The 17045-nt window shown below is 36.5% G+C and overlaps 1 protein-coding gene across 1 annotated transcript in view; it reads right to left on the minus strand.

Moving 5' to 3' along the window:
• Positions 1–7706: 7706 nt before the first annotated feature.
• The window catches only part of LOC126970169 (activating transcription factor of chaperone), a 39129-nt gene continuing 29790 nt past the window's right edge, over positions 7707–17045 (minus strand). The window contains exon 5 of the mRNA XM_050815946.1: positions 7707–8871. Within this exon, the coding sequence (XP_050671903.1) occupies positions 8117–8871 (755 nt within the window). The 3' untranslated portion in view covers positions 7707–8116. The remainder of the gene's footprint in view (positions 8872–17045) is intronic.

Here is a 17045-nt window from a genome sequence, read left to right on the forward strand (position 1 = left end):
GGCTTTTTCGTGAGTTACAATTCATAATATTAACTTAATTAGTATTTTCAATACAAAATGTATTGGCCTCCTATTTGTATTCTGAGTTGAGTTTATGATTAGAGCCTCGCAATCCCATACTTTCTTATTTTGGACTTGTATCATCACCAGGTTTCATGGTCATAATTTAAAAAAAAGTCGACAGATACGATATAAAAAGACATCTAGTTATACATTGTATATATATACTAGCTGACCAAGCAAACGTTGTATTGCCGATATTAAAATCGCGATACAGAAGTAAGTGTTGATCGTAGATGGGTGAAAATGTATGTATTTTTTAATGCTGTCTCATAATCAAACAAATTTAAAAAGTGTCAAAAAAATAAAAATTGCCGTGAATTGTCCGATTCTCAGACCTACCCAATATGCACTCAAAATTTCATGAGAATCGGTCAAGCCGTTTCGGAGGAGTTTAAAGTATAACACCATGACACGAGAATTTTATATATTAGATGTACTTTTAATGCTGTTTTGTGACGAATAAAGAAGGAAATAATGTACAGTACAAAAACTAAAATAAAAATACTTTAATAGCAAACCAAAATAAAATGAATTAATAATGTTTAAATTAAAAAGTCTGTTCCATATTGATATACAATCTACTGGTGTCTGGTTTTTCTCAGAGGGTTTTATATTATGATCACTACACAACTCTACAGATTTAAAAATTAATTTCTACTTTTAAGTTTACTTCGATCATAATTCATAACGTACTTATAAGTATTTAGAACAAGCTAGGTATAATTAATTAGACGTAATTCCCGTAAAACGTTCCAAACCACATTCATGTCGAAATTGAGTTAAGAACACAAAACTGGTCACGTGATTCCTATTAACGGACTGACAAAAAATGGCGGCCCTGCTGTCACTCTTTAAATGACATCATGAGTTAGTAGTCCAACCTACATGTATGGAATACACTAATATTCATTAAACTTTAAACATGAATTCCTCAAAACTGGATATTCCAATTTATTGTAGAAATAACATTTATTCACCCTTGTGCTAACATGAGTCATCGCTGAGAAATCGTAATAAAGTTTACGTTATCTGAAAACGGTATTTTCAGACATTTTAAGAGCCTTACTAGCGCGTGTAGAGAAAAGATACAATACCCTTAATCCACACAATTAACTGCCGAGCACGTCTTTCTTCGATGTGGACTCATCGATCATTAGGAGGTTTAAATAATTGCGTGCAGAATCGAGTATCGGTTACATTCTATAAACTACTACTTGTATGAAACGTGATTTTACTTTGTAACTGTTTTCAATTCTCTTTCACACTCCTTCAGACTTTTTGCGATGCTACAACTCTTTGAAAGTCTTGCCTCTGCAATCCCCTTCCTCTTTGATTAATCCCTAACTAAACCATTTGTTATTTTATAGTGATAACACTCACTTTTGATATTAATGCATATATGAATTTAAACAAAATAAATCTTATAACTATATTTACAATACTATGATTACATAAAATTAAAACTATCACTACGGGGAAGCGTACCAAGAATACTGGCAGCATTTCCACGTTCGATATCTAGGCTGATTCGTTGAGCGAAATAGCTGCCAGCGCTTGGGTTGCCAGTAGCCTTATTGAGGCGATAAGATTAAGATTAAGATATATAAGATAGTACTTTATACAATATCCGCGAATCTGGGCCCCACGAGCCAAGTGTCTCGACACCAAACGGCACAAAGATGTAAGACTCACTGATACCAACATATTTGCAATGCTACTGTCTTCGGCAGTCGAAGTAGCAGCCTCAGCACCAACTGACATAACTTGGGAAGGAGCCAGAGCGTCGTTGCAAGTCGCGTCCCAGACCAGCACCCTTCCTCGTGTCGCTCTTTCATTTTTTATTCTTTCATCTTTTGTTTTAAAATAACTTTAAAGTAACTTTAAAATACCAAATTGTTTAGATTTGAAAAACTGTTGAGAAGGTCATCAACCGTAAAGTAGATCCTGTTGATGGAGCCACAACCTAAAATTTGGACAAAGCATACAAGATTTACACCCATGCGTATTCGAACGGTTGACTCAATTGGAAAGAGCATTCTGACGGAACCCGAGAGATCGCAGGTACGAGTTCCACATCGTTCATAAATTTTGGTTAATTTGTATTATCTCTCACTGCTATATACTAGAATGTGAGCTAACTTATTTGGTTCAAGTATTGTACGCTTTTATTGAGCCACTTAACAATTGTCTTTACAGTCGTGCATCCGCTATCCAAATCTAATGCTACGACCAGAAAGCTTGGCCCAACTTTCAAAGGATAGTTTTCGGTGCCTGCTCCGATAATAAAGAAGAAACGTAATTAGCGCAAAACCTATTGCGCGACCATTTCATATACAATATTATGATGTCTGCTAGCACATAGAGTAAACCATTCTTGATATAATACTCAATGGATATCATACGATTCAGAATAACTAGAATTTTGAAAGCGAAATTTCGACAATCCTGCAGCAAACATACAACTTTGTCTGACCAAACCTCTGACGACCCCTTTCACAATCATAATTTGATTAAGCTAGCATAATATATTAGAATGTAGTTCCATTGCAAACATGCGAGTTTGTTTTAAAACACTGTTTAAACTCTTGTTACTATAAATATTTAGTTTGACTTTTCAGTTTGAAACAGAGTAAGGATAAAATATAAATACATACCAATGTAAAAATATTTTAAGCAATTTGCTATTTTTTTAAAGTGATAAACCTCACTTCTGGAATTAATTACACAAATTTAAATTTGTTCTTTTTTTAGAGTTAACTTTAAAAACCGATACGTCACTCGAACGGTTGGGTCAGTGGAAGATCGCTCGCAAGGAACGCGAGAGGTCGCGGGTTCGAGTCCCGCATCGATCATAAATTTTGTTTTCAAATTAAATTTGTGTAAAAATATTTTCCCTAATATTAAATAATTTTTGAAATGCACTAGAAATAAATAATGTAATTTAATAATTAATTGTACTATGTTTAAAGTTAACTTTAAAAAACGGATACGTCAGTCGAACGGTTGGGTCAGTGGAATAGCGCTCGCAAGGAACGCGAGAGGTGCGGGTTCGAGTCCCGCATCGTTCATAAATTTTGTTTTCAAATTAAATTTGTGTAAAAATATTTTCCCTAATATTAAATAATTTTTGAAATGCACTAGAAATAAATAATGTAATTTAATAATTAATTGTACTATGTTTAAAGTTAACTTTAAAAAACGGATACGTCAGTCGAACGGTTGGGTCAGTGGAATAGCGCTCGCAAGGAACGCGAGAGGTGGCGGGTTCGAGTCCTGCATCGTTCATAAATTTTGGTTTCAAATTAAATTTGTGAAAAAATATTTTCCCTGATATTAAATAATTTTTGAAATGCACTAGAAATAAATAATGGAATTTAATAATTAATTGTACTATGTTTAAAGTTAACTTTAAAAAACGGATACGTCAGTCGAACGGTTGGGTCAGTGGAAGATCGCTCGCAAGGAACGCGAGAGGTCGCGGGTTCGAGTCCCGCATCGATCATAAATTTTGTTTTCAAATTAAATTTGTGAAAAAATATTTTCCCTAATATTAAATATTACATAATTTTTTAAATGCACTAGAAATAAATAATGAGGTTTAATAATTAATTGTAATTTCCTTGAATTTCAATTACTCATTTAATACTGATGTTTTACAGGACATAAAAAACTAGTTGATGATTGATTATATGCTTCAAAGACCCTTTTGAACTATATAATGTTTTAAATTTATAATTCTTAAGATGAGCGCATAAAGTCGATGCAAATTTCTTCATTGTGCTCTTTAAATTTTAAAGTGTTGTGGCGAAGTTTCACTGAAAGCATTTGCTTAAAGTCATCGCATCATATTACTGATATTACACAAAATGGAATCGAATTATTTTACAGTTTTATCGTCGTACTATTAGATACAATTTATTTTTAATATGCACTCAACATTTCATGAGAATCGGTCAAGCCGTTTCGAAGGAGTTTAACTACAAACACCGCGACATGAGAATTTTATATATTAGATAACATTGTATAACAAAATTTTGTTTTCAAATTTTATTTGTGTATTAATCCTAGAAATGAGGGTTATCACTTTAAAAACATAACAAATTGTAAATATAACCGCTCAAATACTTTCCGAGATTTTCGCCCACACTCATACGAATAACTTTTTATATTTGTATAGAATATAACAATGATATGTAAGCAGCTACCTACGTGAAATAACTTGCAAATGTAACGAGTTATGTTAAATAATTATTTAATCAGATTTTCCTTATATTGCTGCAAACTGGATTATACCATGACACCATTAATTGTTACCAATGATTGTCACACTATTTAACATTGTTGACGCTTATAATTTTGATCGCGTTGCTGTTATTTATTTTCATTTATGTAATCTATATATATATATATATAAATGAATTGCTGTTTGTTAGTCCCGCTAAAACTCGGGAACCGCTGGACCGATTTGGCTAATTCTGGTCTTGAATTATTTGTGGAAGTCCAGGGAAGGCTAATACTCAGAATTAAATAAAAACAACAATTTTGTTTTTCCTTTCCCGTGTCCCCCGTCGCGGTCGTTCAGAAATCAAATTGAAAGAATAGTTTAAAATGAATAACTAATAAGAATTTTTATATCATTCTAAATTTCTCAGGAAAAAAATAAATTTAATTTTAGCTAACTATGGTTGGTACATTAACAACAGTTGTTAATTATCTATCAGACTATTTTTATGTAGACTGATAAGTCATAAGTTTGTGAGTGACAATGAAGTACACAGGCTTAGAATGCAACGAGTTCGTGCAAATCAAACAGCCATAATATTGTCATTCGAGCTGACAAAACACCTGCCGGTGAACCCACAAAGAGGTTTAATTCACCCACCATTGACGAAGTGGCTGTTCAATGTAAGAGAAAATTTACAATCTAAAGCAATTATTCTCATTTCCACTATTTGTTTTATATGGACATATTTTCAATTATTGACAAATTCATAAAAAAACACTATTCTGTTTATTATATACAGAACAACGTCTGTCGGGTCAGCCGTAGTCAAGAATAAATAATACCATAAACTTAGATTGAGGATTGGTCTCCGCTGCGCTCCAACTAAGTAGATACCGCAGACGTAATTGCAAAGTGCGGCAACTTTAACAACGGATAGATTGATAGATGACACATTGAGGAATTTGCTAGAAACTGTGACATTCATAATGTTAACACGAGGAACAAACATAAACTTGTTATGCCTACTACTCGGTTAAGTCGAGTTAGTAAGTCTTTTATTATGCGATGTATATGCTTCTACAATATGATCCCAGAAAATGTAACAAATGTGTTACGAAATTTAAAAGAATTGTTAAAAAACTTTGTGTGGGAAAGGTTACTATAGCATAAACTATTTTCTGAATGACACCACATTCATCTTTGATAATTATAAATGTTTATTGTACGATATCACATTCTAATCTATATTTTTATATATAAAAAAAACCCGCTGAGTTTCTTGCACCAGTTCTTCTCAGGTCTGAGGCAGTCTTTTTTGAATGGGTATATGGGTATTTTTTGACGTTCAATAAGTGATTTTGAATTCTATTTTGAATAAAATATTTGAATTTGAATTATATTAGTAAGGAAGATTTAGATTACCTATAATCTATATGATGACAGATTGATATGATGACTGACAAAAATTGAGTTCCGTTCCTTTTGTCCCTGCACACTTCAGTTTTTGCCGTGCTTAACGACGTTTCAGTTAAACACTTTTCTATAATAGAAAAAGATAAACTCCGTTTTAGACGTAGTTATTGTTAGTTCGCTGACGTTGTTATATTTATTCAGTGTCTAACAAAACACGTGACTAAGTCATGTTTACATATTTTTTTTGTAAAAACACCGATAATGTTTACTGTGCCAAACGTTAGGAATGTAGATATGAGTGTTAAGTACTGAGAAGATAAACCATGTAGAATGCCGTTATATCCTTTGACATTACTATGGTGAGACCCATGGACAACCGCAACATCAGGGGCCAAGAAAGGCGTTGGCGACCTTTAAGGTGGACTATCGTTTAAGTATTGAGGTTCCTAAGAGTTTGTAGTTCAAGTATGTCGCTTGTAGCAAACAAACAAAATTTAGCCTTACCTTGAGTAAACAAAAAATATCTAGGAATATACTGAAACTATGTAGAGAAATAGTAAATAAATTATTGTTTATTTGGATTATGTGAATAATGATTGTGATAAAATATAAAACACCTGTCATGCTAGTGTTTATATGGAAACGTGTAATGTAATGTTTAATGTCTATTTAGTTTTTTTATGGAAAAAGAGGACAAACGAGCCTACGGGTCACCTGGTGTTAAGTGATAATCGCCGTCCAAATTCTCTTGCAACACCAGAGGAATCACAGAAGCGTTTCCGGCCTTTAAGAAAGGTGTACGCGCTTTTTTTGAGGGTACCCACGTCCTATCGTCCCGGAAACACCGCACAAGGAAGCTCAGTCTACAGCTTTATAGTAGGTACGTGGAAGAAAGCTCCTTGAAAACCGCACTGTGAAGGACCGCCACACATTCAGACAGTGGGGATATCCTAATTCGTGGCGCGAGGTGAAATTCGGCGGCAGGAATTAGGTGAAACAGCTCTTCGGAACACGCCCCATAATAAATCCGGTAGAAGACACAATAAAGCGACGTCTCTACGCAATGCCAAGTAAAATTAAGAATGCTTCATCTAGAACTGTCATAGCTAATATTTACTTATAAATAACCTACCTTATGTTTAAATCTTGCTTTCTTAATAATAACTTGAATAAATAATAAGATCCATGTTACGAGCAACAGGTATCTATGGGTTTTATGGATTTGTCACTAATACTTCATAACATCAAGAATTATTTCGTGAAATCTGCTCCCTGTTGTTATAATGAAATTATTTCACAGCAGAACTGTCAAACCGTGCGTCACTAAATTCTCTCATAGAAAATATGTCCATACAAAACAAATATTGAAAATAAAAATAAGTATGGGTCCCAAATCGAAATAAAACTAGGTATCTGATCTCTCCAGTTGGACTAAACTGCACTTCATGCAGTAATCCCCAATAAAATCCGTTCATTAGTTTAGGAGTTAACATCAGGACACTGGATTTTTGTATTTATTAAGATGTCATATAATGATATTGATGTCCGTCAGTAAGTAGTAATTTATTATTTGCAATCTTTATAGTAAACATAATATTTTTAAGTGCAGTATATTTTTTTATTAAGTTAGAATTCAGTAACTTTTTAAAGTAGAATATATTTTCACGTTTAATATTATCAGTAACTTATTGTAAATTGTAGATGCAAAGATGCATTTTCGACACTACTCTGTTCTGGTTAATAGTTATTATTATTAATAATCAAATCAGTACTTCTTTCATTATTAGTACTCTTGGCCTGGTCCCTTTACTGTACATTCCCGAACTAATAGTCGCATAGGGAGACGTTTTCTCACAATTTGATTCAAATTCGTTGCATAAACTTGAGCCGTCTTTCTATTTTTTTCATTCTATCAACATGCATAAATCACCTGAAAGTGCACGTTAGGTACTTTTTTAAAATATCAGAAATTCAATTTATTAAGAAATGCAAAATAAAACAACCCTTTACGCCGTCGCATTCCATATATTGTATGAAAACAAAGAACAGATATTATACTATAAAATATGATGAAGTGAATTTGATAAAATAACAATTTATAATAATAAAATATAACAAAACATTGATAACTTCATAATGATGTTGTTTTCATTACAATGAATGCAACCTATCCTCTAATAAAAGGCGAGAACGTCGCCTGTGAATTAAGATGTACATTGTTATCCCTCGACAAATGAAATGAATGACAAATGCTGCTCGAAGTAATAATTAACTATAAAGTACAAACTTATAATTAACGTAATAAACTTATGTTAACATCCAATATTAATCTCCTTAACTTCTTTTAGGACTGACGCAGAGCGCACGTTGACGCAACGGAGGTAATTCTTTCACTTTGTGAGGATGGAAGGGTGATTACTTTATGAGGCCCTTCGCCTTGAACAGGTCCCGCATGAGGCCCTTGAGGTACCGAATCTCGCGCTGAAGGTCGGCGCACTTGTCTCCCAGCTCGACGTGCTGCTGCCTCAGAGACTGTTCCTCGTTGAGAAGAACCTCGATCTCGGCTTTCTTCTTCTGTCGGTAGCGCGTCGCGGCGTTCTTGTTCTGTTCTTTCTTGCGCGAGCGCCGGTCGACCACGTTGCGGGAGTAGGGTTTGGGGCGCGTCGGCGACGACCATTCGTCGTCGGTGGAACGCGGCGACGACGGCGACGACGGTGGCGAGTCCGAAACGCTCTCGCCGGAGTGCTCGGGCGAAGCGAGTTGCGCGGCGCGGTGCCGCACCAGCTCCTCGAGGGCCTGGGAGTCGCAGTCGTAGTCCGACAACGAGGTCGGTACTGAGGCCGGGCACCAGGTGTCGCCGGCGGGGGCTTGGGGCAGCGTGGGCAACGGCACGCACTGAGCCTGCTGGGCGTAGCTGAGGAGCAGCTGGGTGGCCGGCCCGGGCGGACTCTGCGGAGGAGTGAGGTGGGTCAGCTCCACGACGCCGTACACGGTCTCGAACTCGCGCAGCAGCTCCTCGGTCGGTTGAGGCACGGTTTGCGTCGGGTAAGGGTAAGGAAGGGTTGGCGCCAAGGTCGTCTGAGGCACTTCAACACGTTCCGGTACGTGGGAGATGTTATCGAACATAGGCAGATCCACCTTCTCCTCCAACCAGTTGGAGAATAGATTTTCTGTAAAAAAAAAGAATGAAATATGAACAGGGGTTATAAGTATAGATAGACCTACAAACTATTATAATATAAAGTACGTAACATTTTTTTTTTCAAAAATTCTTCTCACAGCATATAAATATCTAAATTCTAATTACGATATCGAATGTACTTTAAACTAGGGTGATTTGTCCTTAATATGTTCAAGGCTGTATTAGATAAAAGAACCAAGAGTGTTATTGTGTTATTGTGATCAATGCAGACGTGATTCATAAGACGTTTTTCAACGCGACAGCGAAAATAATAGGAAAATTTTTAATTTTATTTTTTATGCAATAGCGAGGCATACAATTTATATCAAAAATACATAGCCTCTAATATAAAACGAACATTATTCGTATTTATAACATAAATTATTGTGAATTGAAGTGGAGAAAATGTTATGGTACCCTTTTTTAGATATGGTCACACTAACAATCTTACTGCTTATAAACCAGAGAAATTACGTGAAATAATGTCTCGTCTACATACATTTAACTTGGTATGAGGTACAAACTATACTATATACTAAACTATATGTATCTACACGTTACTTATATTATAAGAAATTCCATCCGCAAGTTTTTTTGTTATAACAGAACAACGTCTGTCGGGTCCGCTAGTATATATATAGTAACATGTACCTTCTGTCACCGCAAAACAAAGGTACCTGAAGCCTAAAATATGTAAGACGTGACGTTACGCGTTATATTAGAATTATTCAATTAGCGTATTATGTTAAATTAGATTCATTCATTCATTTCAGCCAGAAGACGTCCACAGCTGGATAAAGGCCTACCCCAAAGATCGCCATGACGATCGTTCCTACGCTGCCCTCATCCAACCTATTCCGGCGATCTTGACCAGATTGTCGTTCCATCTTGTGAGGGGCCTACCAACATTACGTCTTCCGGTACGTGGTCGCCATTCGAAGACTTTACTGCCCCAACGGCCATCTGTCCGTCGAGCTTTGTGCCCCGCCCACTGCCACTTCAGTTGCGCAAACATTTGGGCTAGGTCGGTTAGATTAGATGCATAATGATGAAAATAAAGTAGTCTATGTTTTGTATGAGAAAAGTATCGCGTCGGTCTTTGTGTCACTGATTTTAAGGTTCCACTTGTTAAAGTAGTTGTTTGCAGAATGTATTAAGGTGGGACTATAGAATCGATGCTCTTACAGCTGCACAGATAAGCTGTGTCATCAGCGTACAGGGCGAGGGCCGTGTTAGGAGGTTTATGGATATCTCTCATATAGAGTAAGAATGTCCTGGGTGAGATGATGGAGCCCTGTGGAACACCTGCTACTACTGGATGTGGGGGAGATAAGCTATTTTTGACTGTAACTCTAAGAAATCTATTTTTAAGGAGTGATTTTATGATTCTACAATATTCAAAGGTGGGGGGGAGGTGGTAAACCGACTCTTCTGACTCGCAGCGTTTGTGGAATATTGATATTGAACATTAACAGATTGTAGCGACAGTGTGTCGAGGGCGCTCCCGACTCCCAACAAACAAAATCAATTGATTCTAATTGTCACCGCTCTGATTAGTGAACCGATACGCTACTCCAACACAACTCAAACAGCTGGCCTATATAAAGTTCAATAGTAATTAACATCCAACTCTATCATTGAAACATCAAACAACAAAATTGTTTTAAACGTTATGAATATAAATTGATATTGAAAAGGTGGCCTCCGGTTTTGCGTACTGTGTTTCGGTATATTTTTTTGAAACTTGAATTCTTGATGAGTACGCGTTTGACTCGTTGTGATCGTGTGGTCAAGTGGTCAATATACAGCACCACTTTAAACAATGGCTCCGCCTTGAAGATAGTTTGAAAAAATCGTTCTTAACCGGTTTCATCAACGAAACCTTTATGTGTTAAACGGTTTGAATAATTATTGTGTTGAATTCCGATGTTAAGCCTTGCGGCATAGTGCAGTAGAGTGTCGTATTCAAAATAGTTTTAACTTGTTATACTGCGGCCACATTGTCGCGATAAGACGAAGATTTGAATGAACGCGGCACATATTTCAGGCTTCAGGTACCTTTGTTTTGCGGTGACAGAAGTACATGTTACTCTTTTAAAATAAACGTGGTTACGTTAAAAAAAAAATTAAAAAAAAGTAGTGGCACTGTGCCTATTATAAATTTTCCAGAAACATATTCCAGTCGTTAGTAAAGTCAAAAATCAACATTAAACAGTGTTATTCAAGTACCTAGTGTACGAAAAAAATCAATTTTCGATGATTCAATTTTTTTGACAAAATTTAATAGACGTTTAAAATTTTTTTACACTACCACTAATTTGTAAAACTTGTACAAATATTTTGTCATCTGAGATTTTAAATGGCGACAATTTCGAACCTCTGTCGATTCTTCTACTCCGTGTGCGTAGGTGCCTTCGAATGTACATACTGAATAACGTTGTCTTTGCCTATAGATTTATAGGAGTTATTGTAAGTACGTAAATTTAAAGTATGTACCTACCTAAGGCTTTTTCCGCTGACTTCACAAAAATCAATATCTGAATATATAAGGTCAATTGTAAACAGCTAGATAGCTTGTATCTACTATTGTACTATTCATATATATCTGACCACCATACTCAAATATGTAATTATTAAAATCCGAACCTATCGATTCAGAGTCAAAGTTAAATAAACTTTATTCAATTAGGCTTAAACTAAACGCTTTCAAGAAGACGCAGTGTTAGTAGGCCCACCATAAGATGGACCAACGATCTGGTCAAGATCGTCGGAATAGGTTGGATGAGGACAGCGCAGGAGCGATAGTCGTGTAGATCTTAGGGAAGGCCTTTGTTCAGCAGTGACGTCTTGCGGCTAATGATGATCATGCGCTTTTGAATCACCATTTTAAATATTTCTTTTAAATTACTAAAACCACCATATGTTCGGAAGAAGTTGAGCTCGTGAGAAGAACATACAAGAAACTCAACTTTGTAACATTATTATCCTACTAATATTATAAATGTGAAAGTTTGTATGTCTGGATGTATGTTTGAACTTCTTTAACGCAAAATCTACTGAATAGATTTTGATGAAACTTTACAATAATATAGCTTACACACCAGAATAACAAATAGGCTATAATTTATAAAACTATAGTGTGAATTATATAAAATATAAAAGAAGTGTGATTGTTACTAATGAATACAACTAGCGCCATCTCTTATCAACTAGCAAGCAAAAGATCAATACAATTTAATTTATATGGCAAAAGAACGTTTGCCGGGTCAGCTAGTTAACTATATATGTCAATCATCAGATTTTTTATGCGTTTTGGAATCGTGTGTTGTTTTTCATATACGCTGCCAGTCTGATTTATTCAATATTCTAAATTATTTATATAGATATGTTATTATTGACTCGTTGACAACAAGAGCCGTGATACAATAAATAAACCTGACCCCTGATTAGCTTATCAATTCTCGCTTATCAGGTCTTCGCCGGGCGTCCTCCACTGTTATAAACTGCGCACAGATTTTTCCAGTAACTTGTGGAGATACAGGAATCAACGATCGTCGGAAACTTTTATCGTTGTGTAAGTGGCGCAGATGGAAAATATGTCAAACTAAGTATACTTAACTACCATTGGGTGATAAGGGAACTATGAACCTTTAGTCTCACATGGTATCTCGGTTGAATAAACCTATTTATCATATTGAAACTTCACTCCAGCATTTTTATATCATATACTAAATACGGATAAACAGTTCAGAAGCGGTTTTAATGTCTTTTTTTTTATGGAATAGGAGGACAAACGAGCGTACGGGTCACCTGGTGTTAAGTGATCACCGCCACCCACACTCTCCTGCAACACCAGAGGAATCACAAGAGCGTTGCCGGCCTTTAAGGAAGGTGTACGCGTGCGCATTTTTTTGAAGGTACCCATGTCGTATCGTCCCGGAAACACCGCACAAGGAAGTTCATTCCACAGCTTTGTAGTACGTGGAAGAAAGCTCCTTGTAAACCGCACTGTGGAGGACCGCCACACATCCAAATGGTGAGGATGATATCCTAACTTGTGGCGTGTCGTGCGAAGGTGAAATTCGGCGGCAGGAATCAGGTTGAACAGCTCTTCGGAACACTCCCCGTGATAAATGCGGTAGAAGACACACAATGAAGCGACGTCTCTACGCAACGCCAAGTGATCCAGCCGTTCACAGAGTACTGGGTCCCCGACAATTCGCGCTGCTCTGCGTTGCACGCGGTCAAATGGATCGAGCTGATACTGGGGTGTGCCAGACCAGAGATGTTAATGTTAGATGTCTTCATTAATTGTAGTGTATTTATTTGAGTTGGTCATTGAGACGTTTAGGTGTCAACTTTAGCATAACTAAAGAAACTTTGGAATCTAAAAACTTGTAATAAAGAAAATTATAGTATTGTCTTTGATTATAGCGAACGTATTAAAATGCGTGTACGTGTAACTCTACTTTTTACATAAGGAATTTCCGCAAAAGTTACTTTTTCTATATTTATTTTTTGAACCCCACGTTTCACCTTTGCAGACCATGTTTTCAGTAGGACTGCGTGTATATGGAAGTGCAAGGATTAAAATGCACCAGAATATGGTATAAATAGCGGAGGTTTCTTCTCTAAAATATACTAAACAGTACTTTCCAGTGATTCATTTAAAAATATTTTTTAGTAATTTATTATAGGCCAGGTTAAAGGTTTTAATGGCTGTAAATGTAACTAATTTAATCAAATTGCTTGTAATATAAAAAAAGAAATCCTTATTCGGAAAAACTATAGACATTTTGCAGATGAACTACATACAAGTACAGTTGAAATTGTATCAAAAATATTTTAAAACTAGTAAACAACATAAGTGTCCAATATTTATTGAGACGTCACATAAGATTACCGTCAAAATGGTTTAATTAGTCTACTGATAAATGAATGTGGTAAAACAGGTTTAAGCAAATGCCATCCATTTCATCTATATATATCTATATTTGCAATTGATTTCGCGATCCAAACATTCACTCAGTCCAACTGAACTATAATGCAATCCGTACACCTTATTTTAATGGGCTTCGACTTTCAGACTTTCGACCAGTGGGAGGCTTCTTTACACCGGATGCCGGCTAGATTGAGGGTACCACGACGGCGCCTATTTCTGCCGTGAAGCAGTAAGGTGTAAGCATTACTGTGTCTGGGTCTGACGGGCGCCGTAGCTAGTGAAATTACTGGGCAAATGAGACTTGAAATCATAAGTCAAGGTGACGAGCGCAGTTGTAGTGCTCAGAATTTTTGCGTTTTTCAATAATCTTGAGCGGCACTGCAAACAACAACATTACATTCGCAACGCAATGATAGTAGTTTGCAAGGAAATAAGTTCACGCGCCAAGTAACAACATCTAATCAATTAGAACGCAATAACGAACACAAGCAGCCAATGAGCAGTTCATGTTTAAGTCGAGCGGTGGCCGAGGTCGCTACCTACCAACTGGTTTATCACTAACAGATACCACTACCTCAGATCGAGTCGATATATTACATTATAAATAATATCACTGCATAATTGAAAGAGAATGAATTAATCGAAAAATATGTAAAAAAAAAAAAAAAAAAATAGACACACTTTTACACAAATTATCTTTGCCCCAAAGTAGACATAACCTGTACTATGGGTACAACATCCATCATGACTCGGAAGCAAATATTCATATTCATCATATAAATGTTTGCACCTACCGGGATTCGAACCCGGGACCTCTAGCTCAGTAGGCAGGGTGACTAACCACTATAGGGGTCGTCCCTTAATACTAAAAAATACTTATGAAGAAACAATTCCTAGACAAACTTATTTATTATATTGCGATTTAAATGAGTTTTTTTTAATGTGAATGTTTCTATCAGCCAAATCTTTATCTTCATATCTACATTTTACCGTTAAATTTATACCAAACTAATCCTCTCTTAAGGCCTCTCTCCTTGTAAGTTCAACATTCTTTTTATTAAGAGAATAAACATATTATTATAATAAATAATGTTTCCGAGAAATATTTCGAAATATCTAAAAACCTATCGAACACACGTTCATATAAATTCCGAGTTAACACGTGTAACGCGGTGGCGCGGTTCATGCAATGCAAAACAAAATGTAACTTATTGTGACATGCGGCAATAAATAACTGACGTTATAAATATGGAACAGCGCTCGATTCCAGTTATCGTGTTTACATTCGATTGTGTACGACATCTTGTGTTGTTTTTGTATCTGTCATTTGAAACCTTTCCATTTGAGACCCTTCGTTTATAGCCAAGTTTCGAAACAAAGAGAACGGTTTGTTTTAATAATTTTGTTGTCAAGTTATGGCCAAAACAGTTAGCACCATCTCAACTTGTAGGGGAATACGAGCATTTTTCAGGGTCAACTTTACTAATGTCAAACTCTTGATACCCACAGTGTCATACCATAATAGATTAATGCGTAGGGCTATATCCATCGATTCGGATTCAACCATAAAATATTATTTTTTAAGTTAGGTGTATAGTAATATTGTCATGGGTCCTTTTAAATTTGTTTGGCGACAAACTCTAGTGTCCGTCGTCTCTGACATTGTTACAAAGAACTCGTTTAACTCAATGCATATTGTGATACAAATAACATGATATCAAAATCCTAGTGTTCATCTCACTGTAAAATGTGAACTATACCACTGCCAAATATCATACCCCATGGACGCACAATACTCTAAAATGTACTGAACTATATAAGCTTTGCCTAGGCTGTAGATTAACATCAACACGCCTCCCGTAAGCCGTCACCTACGTGAGGTGCGACAGAGAGGACACACACCTCCTTATATCATAGGCAACGAGTGTCTGACATTAGCAAAATTTGTTTACGAACATTACTTATAAAATTGTTAAGTCGTTTCTTAAAACGACTTTACTTAAATCAGGAAATTATTGCCTTGATTCGTTTCCAAGGGAATTACTTCATAGAGACCTTGATTAAGTTAGCTTTCATCGAAGTGTTAAAACAATTGTAACATTGACACACTTCAAAACACGTACCGGTAAATACGAGAGCCATGATCGCGCAGTCCGCTACTAAGATATACTTCTTCCTTACAAATTGTTCTTACAGCTAGAACACGGAAAACTACACAATAATATAAAGGCAGTGCTGTTGCAGAATCTGTAATCCACGGGATGCTGTAGTCGTCGTTGGGTGAGCCTCTGTCGGGACGTCCTAACGTCTCTTGACAAGCTTCTGTGAGTTGAACACTATCTCCTTGTTCCAGATGCAGCGATAGTGGTACTTCATTCTAAGGGCGTCGCAGCGGCACATTGGCGACAGGCATAGGTCGCTATGCGAGCGCGCGCGCTCGAGGTTGTGTGCTCGATATGAATTTATTGTCACGGGTGTCAGTTAGCCTGCAGTCGCGTCGCGTGTCACGCCCGTACTGAGTGCGCGCGCGTTGCAATGTCAACCGCTCGCCTCTCGCCAGCCGGGCCGGACTCCTCGCCCCTCTACCCGGCCAGTTCAATACGTAATTGAACTTTTAAAGAACTTTAATAATGCATTTTAAATATCCTAACTCTCGCCAGTCGAGCTTCAATTAAACCGTTAAACGGCACAGTAACTGCAATCGATAATGCATTTGTATATTCTTTTATGACGAAATGAGCAACTGATTAACGCGCAGCTTCGTTTGCAATGATTCTGGTCTCATTGTACTGCACCCGATGTTCTCCTGGTGACACAATAGTACAACTGCACCGCAATTTTTTGGCAGAAACAGGTATGGTTGTAGTTGGCACCTACTGTCACGGGAGACCGCTGGACAGACAGTCAGCTTAATAAACGAACGCTGCATATATTGATGTTACAAAGTCAGTTACAATTAGAGTAAGACTACCACCTACTTCTACTACTGTAGATCAGATATAGGTGATGGAGAAACAGCATGAGACCAGATGAGACGATTTAACTTATTTGATATTTGTTTCTTCCCAATCATTCACACAAGTTAATTGTTATAATATGAATTAAGAGATATTAGACCGGCATCAGTCATGTTAGCTTTAGAAAGGGGGAGTTTATTTTTACTATTTTACTATCTGTTACAGTTTTTTTTAAAAAAGAGCTAAACCGCTAATGATAGGATT

The sequence above is a fragment of the Leptidea sinapis genome, chromosome 20 (genome assembly GCF_905404315.1).
Source record: "Leptidea sinapis chromosome 20, ilLepSina1.1, whole genome shotgun sequence".
NCBI classification, from domain to species: Eukaryota; Metazoa; Arthropoda; class Insecta; order Lepidoptera; family Pieridae; genus Leptidea; species Leptidea sinapis.